General features: G+C 34.8%; 3 protein-coding genes across 3 annotated transcripts; 2 read left to right on the top strand and 1 right to left on the bottom strand.

The window, feature by feature from the left end:
• Positions 1-7,862: 7,862 nt before the first annotated feature.
• On the top strand, positions 7,863-10,936 carry LOC141707571 (uncharacterized). The gene has a single exon (XM_074510801.1). It carries the CDS (start codon positions 7,971-7,973, stop codon positions 10,695-10,697), a length of 2,727 nt encoding a protein of 908 aa, XP_074366902.1. The 5' UTR covers positions 7,863-7,970; the 3' UTR covers positions 10,698-10,936.
• A 129-nt stretch (positions 10,937-11,065) lies between these two features.
• On the top strand, positions 11,066-13,249 carry LOC141707572 (reticulon-like protein B5). The gene is made up of 5 exons (XM_074510802.1): positions 11,066-11,877; positions 12,285-12,465; positions 12,557-12,698; positions 12,788-12,857; positions 12,957-13,249. The coding sequence occupies exons 1-5, from the start codon at positions 11,559-11,561 to the stop codon at positions 13,130-13,132; spliced, it is 888 nt and encodes a 295-aa protein (XP_074366903.1). The 5' UTR covers positions 11,066-11,558; the 3' UTR covers positions 13,133-13,249.
• Positions 13,250-13,492: 243 nt separating this feature from the next.
• On the bottom strand, positions 13,493-15,845 carry LOC141707573 (protein YCF54, chloroplastic). The gene is made up of 3 exons (XM_074510803.1): positions 15,494-15,845; positions 14,553-14,791; positions 13,493-13,985 (listed from the first exon to the last, which is right to left on the bottom strand). Exons 1-3 carry the CDS (start codon positions 15,701-15,703, stop codon positions 13,793-13,795), a joined length of 642 nt encoding a protein of 213 aa, XP_074366904.1. The 5' UTR covers positions 15,704-15,845; the 3' UTR covers positions 13,493-13,792.
• Between the last annotated feature and the right edge of the window lie 1,808 nt (positions 15,846-17,653).

Here is a 17,653-nt window from a genome sequence, read left to right as displayed (position 1 = left end):
CGAGTTGTTCCAGGATCAATAGTCCTAAATTAATGTGCCTGTTGTGAGCCATGGAGAACACTTGCTTTTGAACCATACTGTATATATTGCCATACCCAGTCTTCCTGCAGGTGAAGGCTCTCATTATTGAGACAAACAGGAATGACCATTCCCTCCTTAGATGCTTCTTGTTCAGGCTGGTAAGGTTGATCCTTTCACTGTAATTTATAAATTCCATAAATTCATCTAGCTCATGTTGAGTTGGTACCTCCACCATGCTATCATTAGGGATTCCCAGGGCCTTGTTGACATCATTATAATTAAACTCCACTTGTTGGCCTTGGATTGAGCAGTTTACCACCATAGATACAGCCTGAGTTTCATGTACAACTGTCCTAACCACAGCTGAATTCCAGAATTCAATGAGAACATCCATGTACAGAACATGATTAGTAGTCAAAGCACCTGCAAAGTATGTCTCAGATAAAAACTTGACAAAGCCCTTGAAATTGGTAGGAGCTTGGTTAGTATTTGTGAAAGCTTGGTAGTTGGTACCATCCTTAGGGATAACAGCTCTAACAATGTTTGATGCCATTGTATATGTTTGAATTTGAATGGCTAAGAAATTTAAAAGAGAAAGAGTTCGAAATGAGAGAGAATGGTTGAGGTTTGCAGAAACTAGGTCAATTGAGATCTCGAAAGCGTAAAGAGAGGTTATGTCGATATGTTTGGGTATTTATAGAAAGAGATAAGTGACTTGTCGAGAAGTAGGAATAAACGTTTGGGATTTGCTTAACAAGAAGTCATGTGAAAGAATAAATACATATCGATATGTGACTTTATGACTCTTATCAAGAACTAGATAGTGACTTATCGAGATGTCAAATAAATACCCAGTTTATCCTGAATGGACTGAGTTTTTTTAATTTTTATTTGAATAAATCAAAATAGAATTAGAATGATTTTATATCAAAAGTATTTTACTGAAATAATTTATTAAATTAAATTATTTCAGTTCTAAGTTATCGAGAAGTCTAAACGGTATACTTGTAGAGAACTCTATGAATTAATCATATATCGAGATCTCTACAAGACTTATCGAGAAGTCATAATGAGGCTTTTTGAGAAGTCCTTCGAGAAGTCGGGAAAAATACTTGTCGAGAACTCTATCGAGAAGTCTCAAAATGACTTGTCGAGAAGTCATTTAAACTTATCGAGAACCCAATCAAGAACTCAGTTCTCTATATAATTTTATTATTTTCAGTTCTTTCTTATATTAATTTCACATATTGAAAATGTAAATTAACATTTAGACAGTTTTCTCAGAATTTAAAAAATTCCAAGTTAAATTTTGAATTTTGAAGAATAAATATACAGAGAATTTTAAAATATTTATAAATCATATTCCAGTTAATTTCCAATTAAATCAAATTAATTTTGATTTATCAGAAATTAATATGCTGCAACATATTAGCTGAGTTCTTGCCTTTAGGATGAAGAGTTTAACATACCAATTTCACCAACAAGTCTAGTGAAAGTGTATTCATCCAAATGTTTAATAAAAATGTCAGCTAATTATTTTTCTGTTGGAACAAATTGAGCTCAATAGTACCATTTGCAATATCTTCTCTAATAAAATGGTACCTTATATCAATGTGCTTTGTTCTAGAATGATTAACTGGATTAGCAACAATAGATACAGCACTGGTATTGTCACACATAATTGGAATTTTGTGTAACACTAGGCCATAATCCATTAGTTGATTTCTAATTTAAAGCACTTGAGCATAGCAACTTCCAGCAACTATGTATTCAGCCTCAGCTGTGGAGGTTGACACAGATTGTTGTTTCTTTGGTACCAGGATACAAGTCTTTGTCCAAGAAATTGACAACTTCCACTAGTACTCATTATGTCAACTTTGCATCCAGCAAAATCTGCATTTATATATCCAACAGCTTCAAATCATGTTCCCTAAGGATACCATAGTCCCAAGTTTGTTGTTCCCCTTAAGTATCTGAAAATCCTTTTCACATCCATCAAATGTGATTCCTTTGGATTGGCTCAAAATCTTGCACACAAATATGTTGCAAACATAATGTCCGGTCTACTAGCAGTTAAGTACAACAAAGATCCAATCATTCCTCTATAACCTGAAATATCTACACTTTTTACACTTTTTTCTTTCTTATCTTCATCCAACTTTGTAGTTGTAGACATAGGTGTTGATGCAAGTGAACAGTCAACCATTCCAAATTTCTTCAATAAATCTTTAACATACTTGGTTTGGCTGATGAAGATTCCATCACTTTTTTGGTTGACTTAAAGTCCAAGAAAGTAACTTGATTCTCCCATCATGCTCATCTCATATTCACTCTGCATGAGTTTTGAGAATCTTTGACATAATTTTTCATTTGTAGAACCAAAAATGATATCATCCACATAGATTTGAACTAGGATCATATCACCACCATGCTTCTTGTAGAATAGGGTCTTGTCAATTGTTTCTCTAGTGAATCCATGTTTAAGCAGAAATTCTGACAGTGTATCATACCAAGTTCTAGGTGCTTGCTTCAATCCATAGAGATCCTTGAGTAGTTGATAAACAAATTTGGAAATTCAGGATCTTCAAAACTAGGTGGATGTTGCACATAAACCTCTTCCTCCAACTCACCATTAAGGAATGCACTCTTTACATCCATTTGATACACTTTAAAATTTGAGTGTGCAGCAAATGCAAGAAAGATCTTCATTGCTTCAAGTATTGTAATTGGAGCAAAAGTTTCATCATAATCAATTTCTTCTTCTTGTGAGTAGTCTTTTATAACCAGCCTTACTTTGTTTCTTGTTACAATTCCATTTTCATTCATTTTGTTCCCATACACCCACTTTGTTCCAATAATGCTTTTGTTCTTTAGGGCAGGAACCAAATTCCAAACTTTATTTCTCTCAAACTGATTTAGCTCTTCTTGCATGGCAGATATCCAGTCAGGATCAAGTAGAGCTTCCTCAATTTTCTTAGGCTCAATTTGTGAAAGAAAGCATGCATGCAGACATTCATTTGTAGTTGTACTTCTAGTCCTCGCTCCCATTTCCTGGTATGATTTTGTTGACTTAAATTGTCTACATTTTCTTCAATATTGGCATGACTTGCAGAACCTTTTTCTCTTTCTCCCCTGAGTTTGTGCCATCAAATTCATGTTTATGGGATGAGCTTTTCTTCTCATGATTTACTTGCTCAGTTGACTCTTCATTCATTCTGTTGCTTGTGTTGATCTAAGCTTCATCTTCAGAATCACTATCAGTGTTTAGATTTTCAAAATTAAGGGTTTCAGTTTTATTATCGTCAAGGCATTCCAAGCCTGGGCACTTGTCATCATCAAAAGTCACATCTGTGTTTTTCATAATTTTCTTTTGTTCAAGAACATAAACTCTATAGGCAGTTCTTTCTAATGAATATCCTATAAAAATTACTTCAAAAACTTTAGAGTCAAGTTTTCCCAAATATTCAGAGTTGTCTTCTAGAACAAAACACTTATTTTCAAACACATGTAGATGCTTCACAGTGACTTGCCAAGATTTTTGTTGATGAGATATCTGTTTTGAGTGTAGCATGCAATGTTGACACTTCCTCCCAAAAACTTGTTGGCAAATTGGCATCTTGCAGCATTGTTCAAGCAGCCTCAACTAGAGTTCTATTCTTTCTTTTAACTATGCCATTTTGCTGAGGTGTCCTTGCAGCTGAGAACTCTTGAACAATACCCTTAATTTTCAGAATTCATTTAGGATTGCATTCCTGAATTTTGTGCCATTGTCACTCCTTAATCTTTTTACACAGTTTTGATCTTCATCATGCTTCTCAATCTTTTTCATGTGTTCAATTATGATATGTGGAGTTTCATTCTTTGAATGCATAAACTCTACCCATGTATACCTTGAATAGTCATCCACCATCACAAGTGCATATTTCTTTCTAGAAATAAATAAGACGTTAACTGGTCCAAACAGGTCCATGTAAATAAGTTGTAGTGGTGCATTTATGGAGTTCACAGTTTTGCTTTTGTAACTGGACCTTTTCATTTTACCTTTTTGACAAGCCTCACAAACTTCATCTTGAGCAAATTCCAGATTTGGTATGTCTCTCACTAATTCCTTTTTCACCAGGGTGTTAATTTCTTTGTAATTCAGGTGAGAGAGTTTCTTGTGCCACAGTTTGCTTTGCTCAATAGATGTCTTGATGTAGAAGCAACATATACCATCCTTATTTGCTGAGTATAGGTCTGCAACAAACAAGCTTCCTTTTCTTGATCCTTTCAAAGCAACTTCACCAGTCTTTTTGCTGATAATTGAGCAGTCTCCTTTGTCAAATGAAACTTTCTTTTTGCTGATAATTGAGCAGTCTCCTTTGTCAAATGAAACTTTGAATCCTCTATATGTGAATTGACTGACACTCAGGAGATTCACCTCAAGACCAGCTACCAGTGTTACATCTTCAATGATAACATGTCCAGAAATTAACTTGCCATATCCCATTGTGAACCTTTGCTGTTGTCTCCAAAAGTCACCAATGGGCCAGCCATCTCCTCAAATTGTAATAGCAAGTCCTTATCACCTATCATATGTCTGGAGCATCCACTGTCAATGATCAATATGACTCTCTTCATTTTGCCATGCACACAATGAGGATTAAGTGTGTTTAGCTACCCAAGCAGTGTTGGGTACTTTCTTCTTGTTAACAGAATTTGCAGAAGTAGAATTTGATGATTTGGAAAGAACAATGTTCGATGACTGATTTGCATTTTCCTTTTTAGCTAGAGATCCAACTTTAACTTCTTTGGGATCTACTCTCAGTTTATGATAGTTTGCCATCACTTTCAACTTGTTTGGATTTTAGGTGAACAAAGCAGTTTAGATTTTGCAGAGGTATTGTATTCACAAAAATAACAAATAAACACGGTATTTCAAAACTTACTTAATTTGTATTAATTAAGTTTGTCTTGCTACAAATTATGGGTTCTTAAGACAATAAGAACTCAACTTCTTTCTTAAGAGAAAACAAAAAAATTTGATATGTTTTGTTACATAGAACTAAGGATCAGTGCATGCTTTATAAACTAGCAGAACAGGTTTACAAGACTTGCACTAAAATGTACTAAACTACTTTCTAAGGCAACCTTTTTCTATTTCCATTTCTAGCTTAGCAAATATGTGCAGAATCTTGCAGGTCTGTGACCATCCTTTGTTCAGTTAATCTTGACCCTTGATCTTGTATTCTTCCAGCTGCTTTGTAGACTTTTCAATCTAGTTGATAGATCGTTTGTTGACTGATAATCTTGAATTTGTCTACATTCTGTATTTGTGAAGTATGTTGAGATCTCCAATTTGTTCTATAGAGAAGTGACATCTCGATTAGTATAATGACTTATTGAGATCCCTGAGTTCTCTATAGTTATACTTGACTTGTTGAGGTCGTTATATTCTTGAATGTGAAATGACTTGTCGATATGTCTGAGATTGCTACATGTAGAAATAACTTGTCGATATATCTGAGATCTCTATATGCACATTTTGACTTGTCGATATCTCTGAGATCTCTATATGAGAAATTAATTTGTCGATATCTCAAATCCTTCGCATCTTCATTTGACTTGTCGATATCTATGAGTTCTCTACATGCAGAAATGACTTGTCAATATCTCTAGTTCTCTACATCTTCATTTGACTTGTCGATATCTCTGAGACTTCTCTATAAGCCATTTTAGACTTCTCGATAAGTCAATCTGTACTTCTCGAATGACTTCTCGATATAACTTGATCTACGACTTATCGATATCTTGACTTAAAATATTTTTCATAAAACGATTTTATTCAACTCCAAGCTTCTACATTTTTCTCTGAGACATGATCATGGCTTGATCTTCTTCCAGAGTTTATTCCTTAGCTTGAATCTGTTCACGAAAAAATCCTTCGGTCTAATCTTCTAACCATTTTACAGACTCAAGTAATACAATACAGAATACAAAATTTGATAGAGAATAAAATAAATCCTGATTGCGTAATTAATATCGCATTATACCAGAATTGGACTGACATTTAAGCCCATTAGAAAGGGCCCAAAACCCTGAATATTAATTAATTTCGTAATTAATTAATAAGGGATAAATCAGTTGATAAATAAATCTCAAATGAGGACACAATTCTTTGGAGATTGGACTCCAAGAAATCTCCTGGGATAAGGAATCAGTTTCCTACCTCTTAGGACTCCAAAGTCCATTCTAATTTTTGAGACTTGTCTACCAAGTCTCTTAACCCTAGTCCAATTCAAGGACTCCCAACATCTATATAAGGGGTCTCACCCCACAAATCAGAATTACGTTTTTGACTTGATCCTTGGCAAATAGCAAGGTAACTAGGGATCTTGTTAAGGTGGATTAAGTCACGAACACAGGAGCAGTTAAATCGAGTCTCGAAACTCACGAACCCTAATAGATCGATAACAAAATTGATTAACAATCAACTAAATTTTAGAATTGTCAATATGACTTAGTCTTATTATTATATATGCATGTTTTGCACAACAGACAACATATGTGTTTTTCAGTCAGATCATAAATTTTCTTAGATGGAAAAATAATATTCTTTCGGTGTTATTATTTCGAGGCCATCCATGAACCGAATAAGTCATGTGTGACAAAAAATATAGTTAAATAGGTATATAATTTTCAAATGTGAACATATTTTCAAATCTTGTCTTGTGCTAAATTAAAAATTAACTTCGTCGATAAACATGATTGAAAAATTCAGAAATATGGCACAAATTTCTATATCAAAATATATAAATATAAATATATATAATTTATGTCATAAAAAATAATATTATATAATCGTGAAGGATTCAATGATTAAAAAAAGTTAAATTTTAGTTTAATTCGCCCCTTATCATTAACTTATATATTATTATATTATAGAACTTTTGATGATAATTTTTTAATAGAAACATACACTTTATTATATTATTAAAATTGGATATTTTTCTCTTTTACGGTAATTTTATTTTATTGAGAATAACGACGATGTCAATATAAATCGAAGAAAATTTACCATGACTTGGAATCTTGCATGTTCACACAATAAAGACATCATAATGGAAGTGTTCTAAAAAGCGGAAATCAGGATTCTTCGGTGGAGAGATCTTTCAGTGATTAATCGGATAATCTCTGTTTAATCAAATTGATTAATTGGAATATTAATCAGAAGCAATTTATTTAATAAATAATAATAAATAATTATATTTAAGTGTCATTAACCTTCCATAAGATTAACAAAAATAAAACCATGTATCATTAAGTCAATACTGATGTTTAAATGGTAAGATTTACAAAAAAAATTAGCATTACTAGTTCATAATTCATATTTAACTGATTTATGCTAATTAATTACTAGTGACTACTCACCGATCACTACTTGGTAACTACAAAATTACTACCTACATGTCTACTACTACTATATATTAATTATTAAATGTTAATTGTTAATTATTATTTTCAAAAAAAATCAATTTTTTTTGAAAAGAAAATATTTTTTATTAATTTCCAACTTTGAACGATTCGGCCTTTTTGACCCGAATCAACCGATTTTCCCCGAATTGCCCGACTTTTTACTGATTATTTAAAAAAACTGTACTTTGACCTGATTAAGGATTAATCGAGACGGGACTCGTCTGAACTCCGATTAATCGACCGATTAATTGGTTAATCGGCTCAGTTTTAGAACAGTCGTAGTAAAAAAAAATCCCGAATTTAGCAAAAAAAAAGAAGAACCCGGCGAAACACTATCAAAATTATTTATCTCCCAAAAATTGAATAAATTAGATTCGTAAGTCGTAACTAGGTTCTTTTCCCCCAAATTACACCCCCAATCCCCAAAGCCCTAAAAATCTCTCTCGCCTTCCACACAAATATCTCTCTCGCTCGCTCTCTCTCATCTCGCTACAATGTCAATCCCGAAAGAGTATTACCCAAGTCAAGATGACTTGATCTACGAAGAAGAGCTTCTCCGCAACCCTTTTAGCTTAAAGCTCTGGTGGCGCTACTTAATCGCCCGCACCGACTCGCCGTTCGAGAAGCGCCGCTTGATCTACGAACGTGCACTCAAAGCTCTACCCGGAAGCTACAAATTATGGTACGCTTATTTACGCGAACGTCTCGAATTGGTTCGAAACTTTCCCATTAATCATTTCGAATATAAATCGCTTAATAATACTTTTGAAAGAGCTTTAGTTACTATGCATAAAATGCCTAGAATTTGGATTATGTATTTGTTGACTTTGACTCATCAGAAGTTAGTTACTGTTACTAGACGCTGTTTCGATAGGGCGTTGTGTGCGTTGCCTGTTACGCAACATGATAGGGTTTGGGAGATTTATTTGGTGTTTGTGAGTCAGAGAGGGGTTCCCATTGAGACGTCGCTTAGGGTTTATAGGAGGTATTTGAAGTATGATCCCGGGCATATTGAGGAGTTTATTGAGTTTTTGGTGGAGTCGGAATTGTGGCAAGAGGCTGCGGAGAGGTTAGCCGGGGTTTTGAATGACGATTCCTTTTATTCGATTAAAGGGAAGACTAAGCATATGTTGTGGTTGGAGTTGTGTGATCTGTTGACGCAGCATGCTGGGGAGATTTCGGGGTTGAATGTTGATGCGATTATTAGGGGTGGGATTAGGAAGTTCACGGATGAGGTTGGGAGGCTGTGGACTTCGTTGGCGGATTATTATATTAGGAGGAAGTTGTTGATGAAGGCGAGGGATATTTTTGAAGAGGGAATGACCACGGTTATGACTGTGAGGGATTTTAGTGTGATATTTGATGCGTATTCGCAGTTTGAGGAGAGTATGCTTGCTTTGAAGATGGAAGATATGAGTGAGAGTGAGGAAGAGGATGAGGAAGGGTTGGCGGTTGAAGACGAGGAGGAAGATGAAGGGGATCGATTGAATGTGGGAGATATTAAATTGAAGCTAAAAAAGCTTTGGTTGTCTGATGATAAAGACGTGAATTTGGGATTAGCTCGTTTAGAGAATCTTATGGATAGGAGGCCGGAATTAGCTAATAGTGTGCTGCTTCGGCAAAACCCGCATAATGTGGAACAGTGGCATAGAAGAGTTAAGATTTTTGAAGGGAATCCTGCTAGACAACTTGAGACCTATACGCAAGCTGTACGGACTATTGATCCAATGAAAGCTGTGGGGAAGCCTCATACTTTGTGGGTGGCTTTAGCTAAATTGTTTGAAACTCACAATGGTATTAACGATGCTAGGGTGATATTTGATGAAGCTGTACAAGTTGGCTACAAAGCTGTGGATAATTTGGCTAGTGTATGGTGTGAATGGGCAGAGATGGAATTAAGACACAAGAATTTTAAGGTAGCTCTGGAGGTGATGAGGCGGGCCACAGCTGAGCCATCAGTTGAGGTCAAACGTAGAGTGGCTGCCGATGGCAATGAACCAGTTCAAATAAAGCTGCACAAGTCACTCCGGCTTTGGACCTTCTACGTTGACTTGGAGGAGAGCTTAGGCACCTTGGAGTCAACTCGTGCAGTGTATGAGAGAATACTAGACCTAAGGATCGCCACACCCCAAATCATAATCAATTACGCTATGCTCTTGGAAGACCATAAGTACTTTGAGGATGCTTTTAAGGTCTATGAACGAGGCGTGAAGATATTCAAATATCCACATGTAAAGGATATATGGGTGACTTATCTCTCTAAATTTGTTAAAAGATACGGAAAGTCAAAGCTCGAACGAGCCAGAGAGCTATTTGAGCATGCTATTGAAATGGCCCCCGCTGAAGCAGTGAAGCCTTTGTATTTGCAATATGCCAAATTGGAAGAGGATCACGGTCTAGCCAAGCGAGCAATGAGCGTTTATGATCAAGCAACAAAGGCTGTCCCTGCCAGTGAAAAATTGAGCATGTACCAAATATACATAGCACGTGTAGCTGAAATATTTGGGGTACCGAAAACCAGGGAAATATATGAGCAAGCAATTGAATCTGGGCTTCCGGACAAGGATGCAAAAACAATGTGTATAAAATATGCAGAACTTGAGAAGAGTTTGGGAGAGATAGATCGCTCTCGTGGAATATACAAGCATGCATCTGAGTTTGCAGATCCAAGATCTGATGCTGACTTTTGGAGCAAGTGGCACGAATTTGAGGTACAACATGGTAATGAAGATACTTTCCGGGAGATGCTACGTATTAAAAGGAGTGTTACTGCAAAATATAGTCAGTCACACATTATTCTTCCAGAGTATATGATGCAAAAGGATCTAAAGCCCAATTCAGATGAAGCAACAGACCCTCAGAAGAGGAATGGAATTCTTGGAGATGATATGGCTGCTCTTGAGAGGCAACTAGTACCTCCTACAAATGATGCTATTGCCAAGGATAGCACACGGTTGCTGGGATTTGTGAGTGCAGGAGTTGAGTCACAGACAGATGGAGGTCTTAAGGTTGCTGCTTATAAAGAAGACATAGAGCTGCCAGATGAAAGTGATAGTGAAGATGAAGGTAATGTTGAGATCACCCAGAAAGATATTCCAGAAACTGTTTATGGAGGCATACGGAAAAGATCCGAAGAAGATGAAGATGCTGACAAGGGCAAGGATGGTGATGATAACCTTGGTGCACTTGAGCGTATAAAAAGGATGAAGCGAGGTGGGTAAAATGCGGTTTGTATCCATATAAATGTAATTGCTGGAAATGACCCGAGCATGAGACTTTTGTTCTGTATCTGAATTCTGAACTGCAAGATAGAACTGTAGTAAGGCGAGTTGGATAAGCATGTTTGTCATTGTCACCATATATTCATATTACTGGAAAGGACCAGAGCATAATGTTGGTCTGTAGCTTGACTGTAATACAGATGTAACCTTGTTATAATAATTTTGATATTTGTCAGCAACCTTTTTTAACCTAGAATCAAACCTTTGCCGTACCAAAAAAAAATGTTAATCTTCTACATTTGAATACCATTATGTTAGAAATTTTTTTAAAAAAATGATTTCGGACTAAAAAAATTGTAAGTTTGAAATATATGTGAAAAAATATATTAAATAGATAATGTAGAATGAGTTGGAATGAGTGAAATATTTGATCTAAATTTGTGTAAAAAGCCTTAAATTCACATTAGAAAAAATATTATTTATTTTATCTATTAACATAGAATAGTTTTAGAAAATATAGAGAAGTGTGGAGTGAACATACGGGTTTGTTGTCGTCAAGGCTCAAACATTTAAAATTTCGATTTTCAATTTATGATATGTAAAAAAGTTAATTACTTGAGCAACTTCCATCCAAGATATAAATAATGTAATGAGATAAAAAAAACACAATGTAACGAGTAACTGTAAATGTAAACAAAGGGGCAGGAATGAAGGGACACAAGCGAAGAAACAGGCAACTACATACGTAGTCTACGCCTCTACGCCCTTAAGTTGAGGAGCCACTTTTGAACATTTCAGTATTCTTCTTCTTTTTGCCATATCATTTTTTACTCTTTCTAGTTTTGGTTATTAGCTTCAAACATGTCAGAGAATCAACCTGATGAGGGTGCTGCTGCAGAAAAGTTACCTGAATCAGTGCCTAAGGATGAGATAGCAATGATCGATAGTCAAAAATCTGATAACACACATCAACAACCACCCCACCCGCCTGTGAATGACAATGTAACCAATTTATCCACTACCACAACAAATGCACCTGTAAATAACCAAGAAGAAACGGGAACTGGAGGAGGACACGACAGGCATGTCTCTTTTGACATGTCTGCCACTGGTAGCATGAAGAGGAACCGCCTGTTTGGTCGTCAGAAACCTTTTCACTCTGTTCTTGGAGGTGGTAAACGTAAGGATCTGTCTCCTTTTTTCGCTTTTGATTTTTAATGAAAATGCTGGTAAATTGTGTTGATACAAATATGCACTTTCATACTACAACTTCATATGAATATCTACTGAACTATGCTCACCGGAGATTCTCGTGAAGTAAGATCTGAGACCTCCAACAACGCTAGTAGGTGATATTGGATCTATCTCAAATCCTTAAGATGACTTGTTGTTAACAAGCACTATTCCCCTTCCAACCAATTACCCTGACCTTTCAAAACCAGGATAACTCTACACATCCGCTTGCTTGCTTATCGGAAACACAGATAGAACATGCTTTGTTGTTCCTTTATCATCATTTGGTCCTGACTAACGTTTACAACTTAACTTATTCGTAATAGCTAATTTGAAACCTATATCACTGTTCAGCTGCTGATGTTATACTATGGAGAAACAAGCAATTGTCAGCAAGCATGCTTGCGGCATCAACCGTGATATGGCTTCTATTCGAGCGGATAGGCTACCATGTCCTCAGTTTTATTTGTAATTCTCTAATATTAAGCTTGGCAGCTTTGTTCCTTTGGTCCAATCTTTCGTCCTTCCTTAACAAGTGAGTTTGCTGAATACCTCTGCTGCTTTTTATTTTTTAAGCGTACAGTTTAATTACAGGATTGAGATCTCTGGTTTCCCTTCCATGATAGGTCTCCTCCCGTGTTTCCCGAACTTTCATTGCCCGAGGATGTAACCATGAAAGTAGCTCTCCTGTTGAGGCACTACATTAACAAGGCATTTGTGGTGCTTGGGGATGTGGCTTCAAAGAGAGATGTGAAAAAGTTTCTATATGTATGTATCTCTCTCTGAGTCTCATGGACAGCACAGGAAGTTTATGCTCATATTTTTAACTAAAATTAGACGAATAACATGACATTCAGGTGATTCTGGTTTTATATGTTGTCTCTGTTGTTGGAAGCTGGTTCAACTTTTTGACGCTTGTGTACATAAGTAAGTGTGTGCGATCACTCATAAAAAAAAATATAAGTCCTAGATTTTTCGTCTTTGTGCCTATCAGAGGTTCTGACTAAATTACTTTGATGGTGGTAGTTTCTGTGATAGTGCTGACAATACCCTGGTTATATGAAAAGAATGAAGACCGAGTGGATGACTATGCTATGAAGGCAAAAGGTAAACTCAAGAGGCAGTACGATGCATTGGATGACAAGGTTCTACGGAAACTCCCCAAAATGCCTTCTTTTAAGAAGGACAAGAAGCAGGACTGATTTTACTTGGACATTAGTGCTCCACTGGAACTTCATCTTTCTCAATTTTCTTTTAGACCATTATTTGAAAACACTTATGGAACACGGTGCTTTTATAGCAGTTTTCCTTATTGATGACTTTGAGGCGATGCAGTTTACATTGTAAGAAGTATGTTTTACATGTTGCAATCTACATGGAGTACTTCATGCGTTCCAGTTACCACAACTAACTCTATCTTTATGTCTAGACGCTATTTGAGTGCTTGTCGAACACTGTTTTATACATATCTATATTAGCATCTCAATTTCAGCAGACCTTATATTGAACAAAACAATATTAAGCATGAAAATATCCAGGACACAGTAAACTTTCTATGACAGTGAAAGAAGTAAACACTTTGATTGCTCACAAAATACACTTCCACATGTTTTAAAACTTGATACATTTCTTCACAAAACCAAAATTAAATTCCACTCAAACAATCTACTCCACTATAACTACCTGGATTTATAGATTGGCTACACAAAAACAATTTGTTCAACCCTCTGCAACATGTTCGCTTATCAATCCCATATCGCTGTTTCCAGATACAGTTATGTAACTACTACAATTTATCTGAAGCCTTTATATATTTGGGTCAGGTACACATGGTAAGCTGGAAAAGGCTAAGGCCAAAGATCTCATACCACTTGCTTCTCAGAATTTGCATACAAGAAAGATTCCCACCACCCAGACTCATATTTCGGATATGGTGCCACCCAGGTCTCTGGTTTCTCAAACTCTAATTTGACAGGATTAGATGCCAGTGCTTCATCTACACTGTCAGCTTCAAAGCTATCACATAGAACACGGTCCAGTCTCAACTTCATGAACCTGGCAAAATCCACGAGGAATTTCTATATGGATTAGGGAAGATAATATTAAAAAATAATTCAAAAGAATACTCGACTATTAATTCAATCAACCCTCAGTCCAAAATTTCAAGGCCATAACTACTTGAACACTTGGACATTGAAAATGAGAAGTGAATCAAGAAGTCTATCAGATGAAAACCTAATTACATTGCACATGTTCTGACAGATCCCTTGACCCTCAAAGTTTGGTTGATGGCTTCACAAACCAAATCAGCACACACTTTCCAAAACTTTTGACATTTTTTTAAGACAAAGTGATTCTGATCTATGAACAGATTCCGGAGCTTCCTCATTTCTGTCCTGGTTCAAACTATTGTTTGTTTGAGTAATAAATCTACTCTGAGTGTGGAAGCAGCTTCAGATATCATAGTCCCCCAAGTGCAGTTCAGTATACTTGTCTTAATTTAAAAAAGATTGATTCAATGTGCATTTGCAAAAAGTATATGCACGTAATTGCAATAATTAGCACAAGCACATACGAATAACAGAGAGAAAAGTTTTGACTGAATATAGAGAGTAGTCTTACGTAATCCAGGGGCCATTGGTTGAAACAAGAGCCACAGCTGGTCTTTTCAATCTACTAGTAATTTTGGGGAACTTATCCAAGAACTTGGGTTCAATGACAAGCCAAAAATCTTGCTCCATGTTACGTTCTTCAAAGAGGCGGACGCGCTCAGCTAATTGTTCCTGAAAATGCTCCTCTTCATCCAACATGAATTTGGCATTGGCAACAAGAAAGTAGTACTTGATACTGCTTGGTTGTTCCTACAAAACAGATACAAGGTTAATATAGAGAAGACTAAAATGCACAACTGATTGTTAAAGAAAACGAGTAAATCAAAACATCTACACACTAAAAGATTGTAATCATCCCTATCATCGTAGCCTAGTGTTGAGACATGTGTGATAATTTAAACCTCTCTACTAAGAAACGAAATGGCTTAGACAAACCCTTTTTGTGTGATTGATAGCCAGAGTCATTCTTTGATAATCACACCCAGATGATCCCACTGAACCCAAACTTTACCCTTATAAATTTATAAAAAACGCTGTTTCTACACATTTTACCATCACGCCAAGCACAACCTTCCATACACTACAACTCCAATTCATAACACAAATGACAAATGTGTAGCTCTAAAAAAGTCAACAATGGCGTACACTAAAAATCCAAATGATCTACACTAAAGACATGATAGGTTAAAATCAAGAAAACGAAACATACTATAAAAATCCAAATGATCTACACTAAAGATATGATAAGTTTAAATCAAGAAAAAACGAAACATACTAATGCAAACATATGGGTATTATCAAGAACCCAAAATTAGTATAGTTGACCCATTTTATCCGGTCCCGGAATAACGGACACATCGTGTTTTCACCACGGATAGTAATATTTTTTCTTGGTCCGACCATATTACTTAAAAAAAGTTTAACCGTAACTAGAAAAGAGAAAATATGAACCTTTTGAAGAGGAACAGATGAATCAACAGCAGCAACAGATGTCCTGGTAGGGGTGCGATGGGGCATAGAAAGGACAGAGTGTTGTAGTTGATGGGGAAGGAGTGAGAAATTGGGGTTGTAGGTATTATGATGGTAAAGACGGTGGTGAGTGGTGGAGCGGGAGCTGCAAACAGCCCAAGTGAATGAAGCAGCACCAACATTCATTGCCATTGCTATGTAATTATTAAGGCACCCACAAAATGAAGTTGAAACACAAGATTCTAGTACAGTACTAGTACTGGTAGTAGTGTAATAAAGTGCCAACACAACCTTATCCCTGCCCCCTCTCTATCTCCTTATCCCGATTTATTTCTTTTTAACTTATTAATTTCTAAAATATCACTTATAAAAATTATGAACCAAATTATCCCTTCATGTACATCGTGCAGTATTTGAAAAACCATCCAAACACCTACTCCCACTCCCTCCCTTTCAATTATTTACATTTTTTAGAGAGTATTCGACACGCATTTTAAGGTGCATATAAAATATAGTTCTGTAATTTTTTTTATAATTTTCTTTTTCTAAATAAAAATTAAAACATTCAACTTTTATTCATAAAAAAAATTGTAAAAATAAATTAAATAACTATACTTTTTATGTACCTTAAAATGCATGTCGGACACTTTCTCGTAAACTATTCAAAGGGACTGAGGGAGTATATCACTATTTTTTTCAACTTGAAGTAATGTTTTGCGTATTTTAATTTTTTTTAACATTTTGAGCTTCTTTTAGTGGATTATTTAGGTGCTCCAAAACATCACTTAATATTAAATTTTTGATATTTCTTTTTATTTTATATTTTTAAAATTTAATATTATACTATAATTTAACAATTTTTAACATTTAGGATTCACTCATCCTCTTTTAAATTTTAGAAATATTAAAAAGAAAATGTTGGACTGATTTAGAATTTAGGATTTAGGGAACCAAAAATGTAAATTTAAAATTAAACAATTTTAAATCTAAAAGTGTAACTTAATTTATACTCCCTCCATCCCAAAAACATTTCTTGTTTTAACATTTTACACTATTCATGGTAAATAATTGACTAATAATTTACGTATAATCTATAAGATCAAACATAGTAATGAGTGATATTGTTGGATTCGTATTTTTTAGTACTTTAATACAAGAAGTTTTTTATATTTAATACTAATATGAAATTAAAGATATTAACAATCAAAAGTGTCCATTGACAAACGTGTCCAATACAAATTGGAAAAGTATTAAGGGACGGAGGGAGTAATTTTTAACATTTTAGGATTCACTAATCCCCTTTTGAGTTTTGAAAATAATTTAAATAATTTTTTAGTATTTAGGAATTAACAATTATTTATTTGAGGTTAAAAATATATTTTTTAGAAAATTATATGTATAAAACGTTAGATAAGGTAGGATTTTGGGGCCAAAATTCTATATGATGTCGCGTTTGGAACCAAACTCAACTTTATCTAATGTTTTACACATTATAAAAAAAAGTAAAGTGTCAAAACGCTACACGATATAGTGTTTGAGGTTTTTTGCATAAACGCTATACGATGTATCATATTAAAGCGAGATTTAGAGTCTTAATTTTCAGAAGTAACAATTTAGACCATTTTTCACTTTAAAGTGACATTTACACGATGTACCATCTTAAACTGACATTTAGGGTCTTAATATTCATAAATGATATTTTGAACCATTTTTCACTTCAAAGTAACATTTATGACCATGATTTTCAGAAGTGATATTTTGAACCATTTTTCACTTTAATATAACATTTAGGACCATAATTTTTAAGAAGTGATATTTTGAACCATTTTTTACTTCAAAATAACATTTAGGATCATAATTTTTAAGAAGTAATATTTTGAACCATTTTTTACTTCAAAATAACATGTAGGACCACCACCCTTAGTTACCAAGATCACACATTGTCATCCCAAATTACAGTTATCTAATAAAAAATTATTAACTACTTATCAAACTTTTTAATTAATCATCAAATTTAACTATATAATCTCTGGTTATATAATAACGAACGAAATAAACACAAATCATGAAACCTCTTGTTATAACTTCAAAACAAGAAAGTTGGTGTAATAACTTCAATACATCAAAATTCAAGTTCAGTAG

The sequence above is a fragment of the Apium graveolens genome, chromosome 2 (genome assembly GCF_009905375.1).
Source record: "Apium graveolens cultivar Ventura chromosome 2, ASM990537v1, whole genome shotgun sequence".
Lineage (NCBI taxonomy): Eukaryota > Viridiplantae > Streptophyta > Magnoliopsida > Apiales > Apiaceae > Apium > Apium graveolens.
The sequence above is the reverse complement of the archived record's forward strand: the minus strand, read 5'-3'. Positions and strand labels throughout refer to the sequence as shown.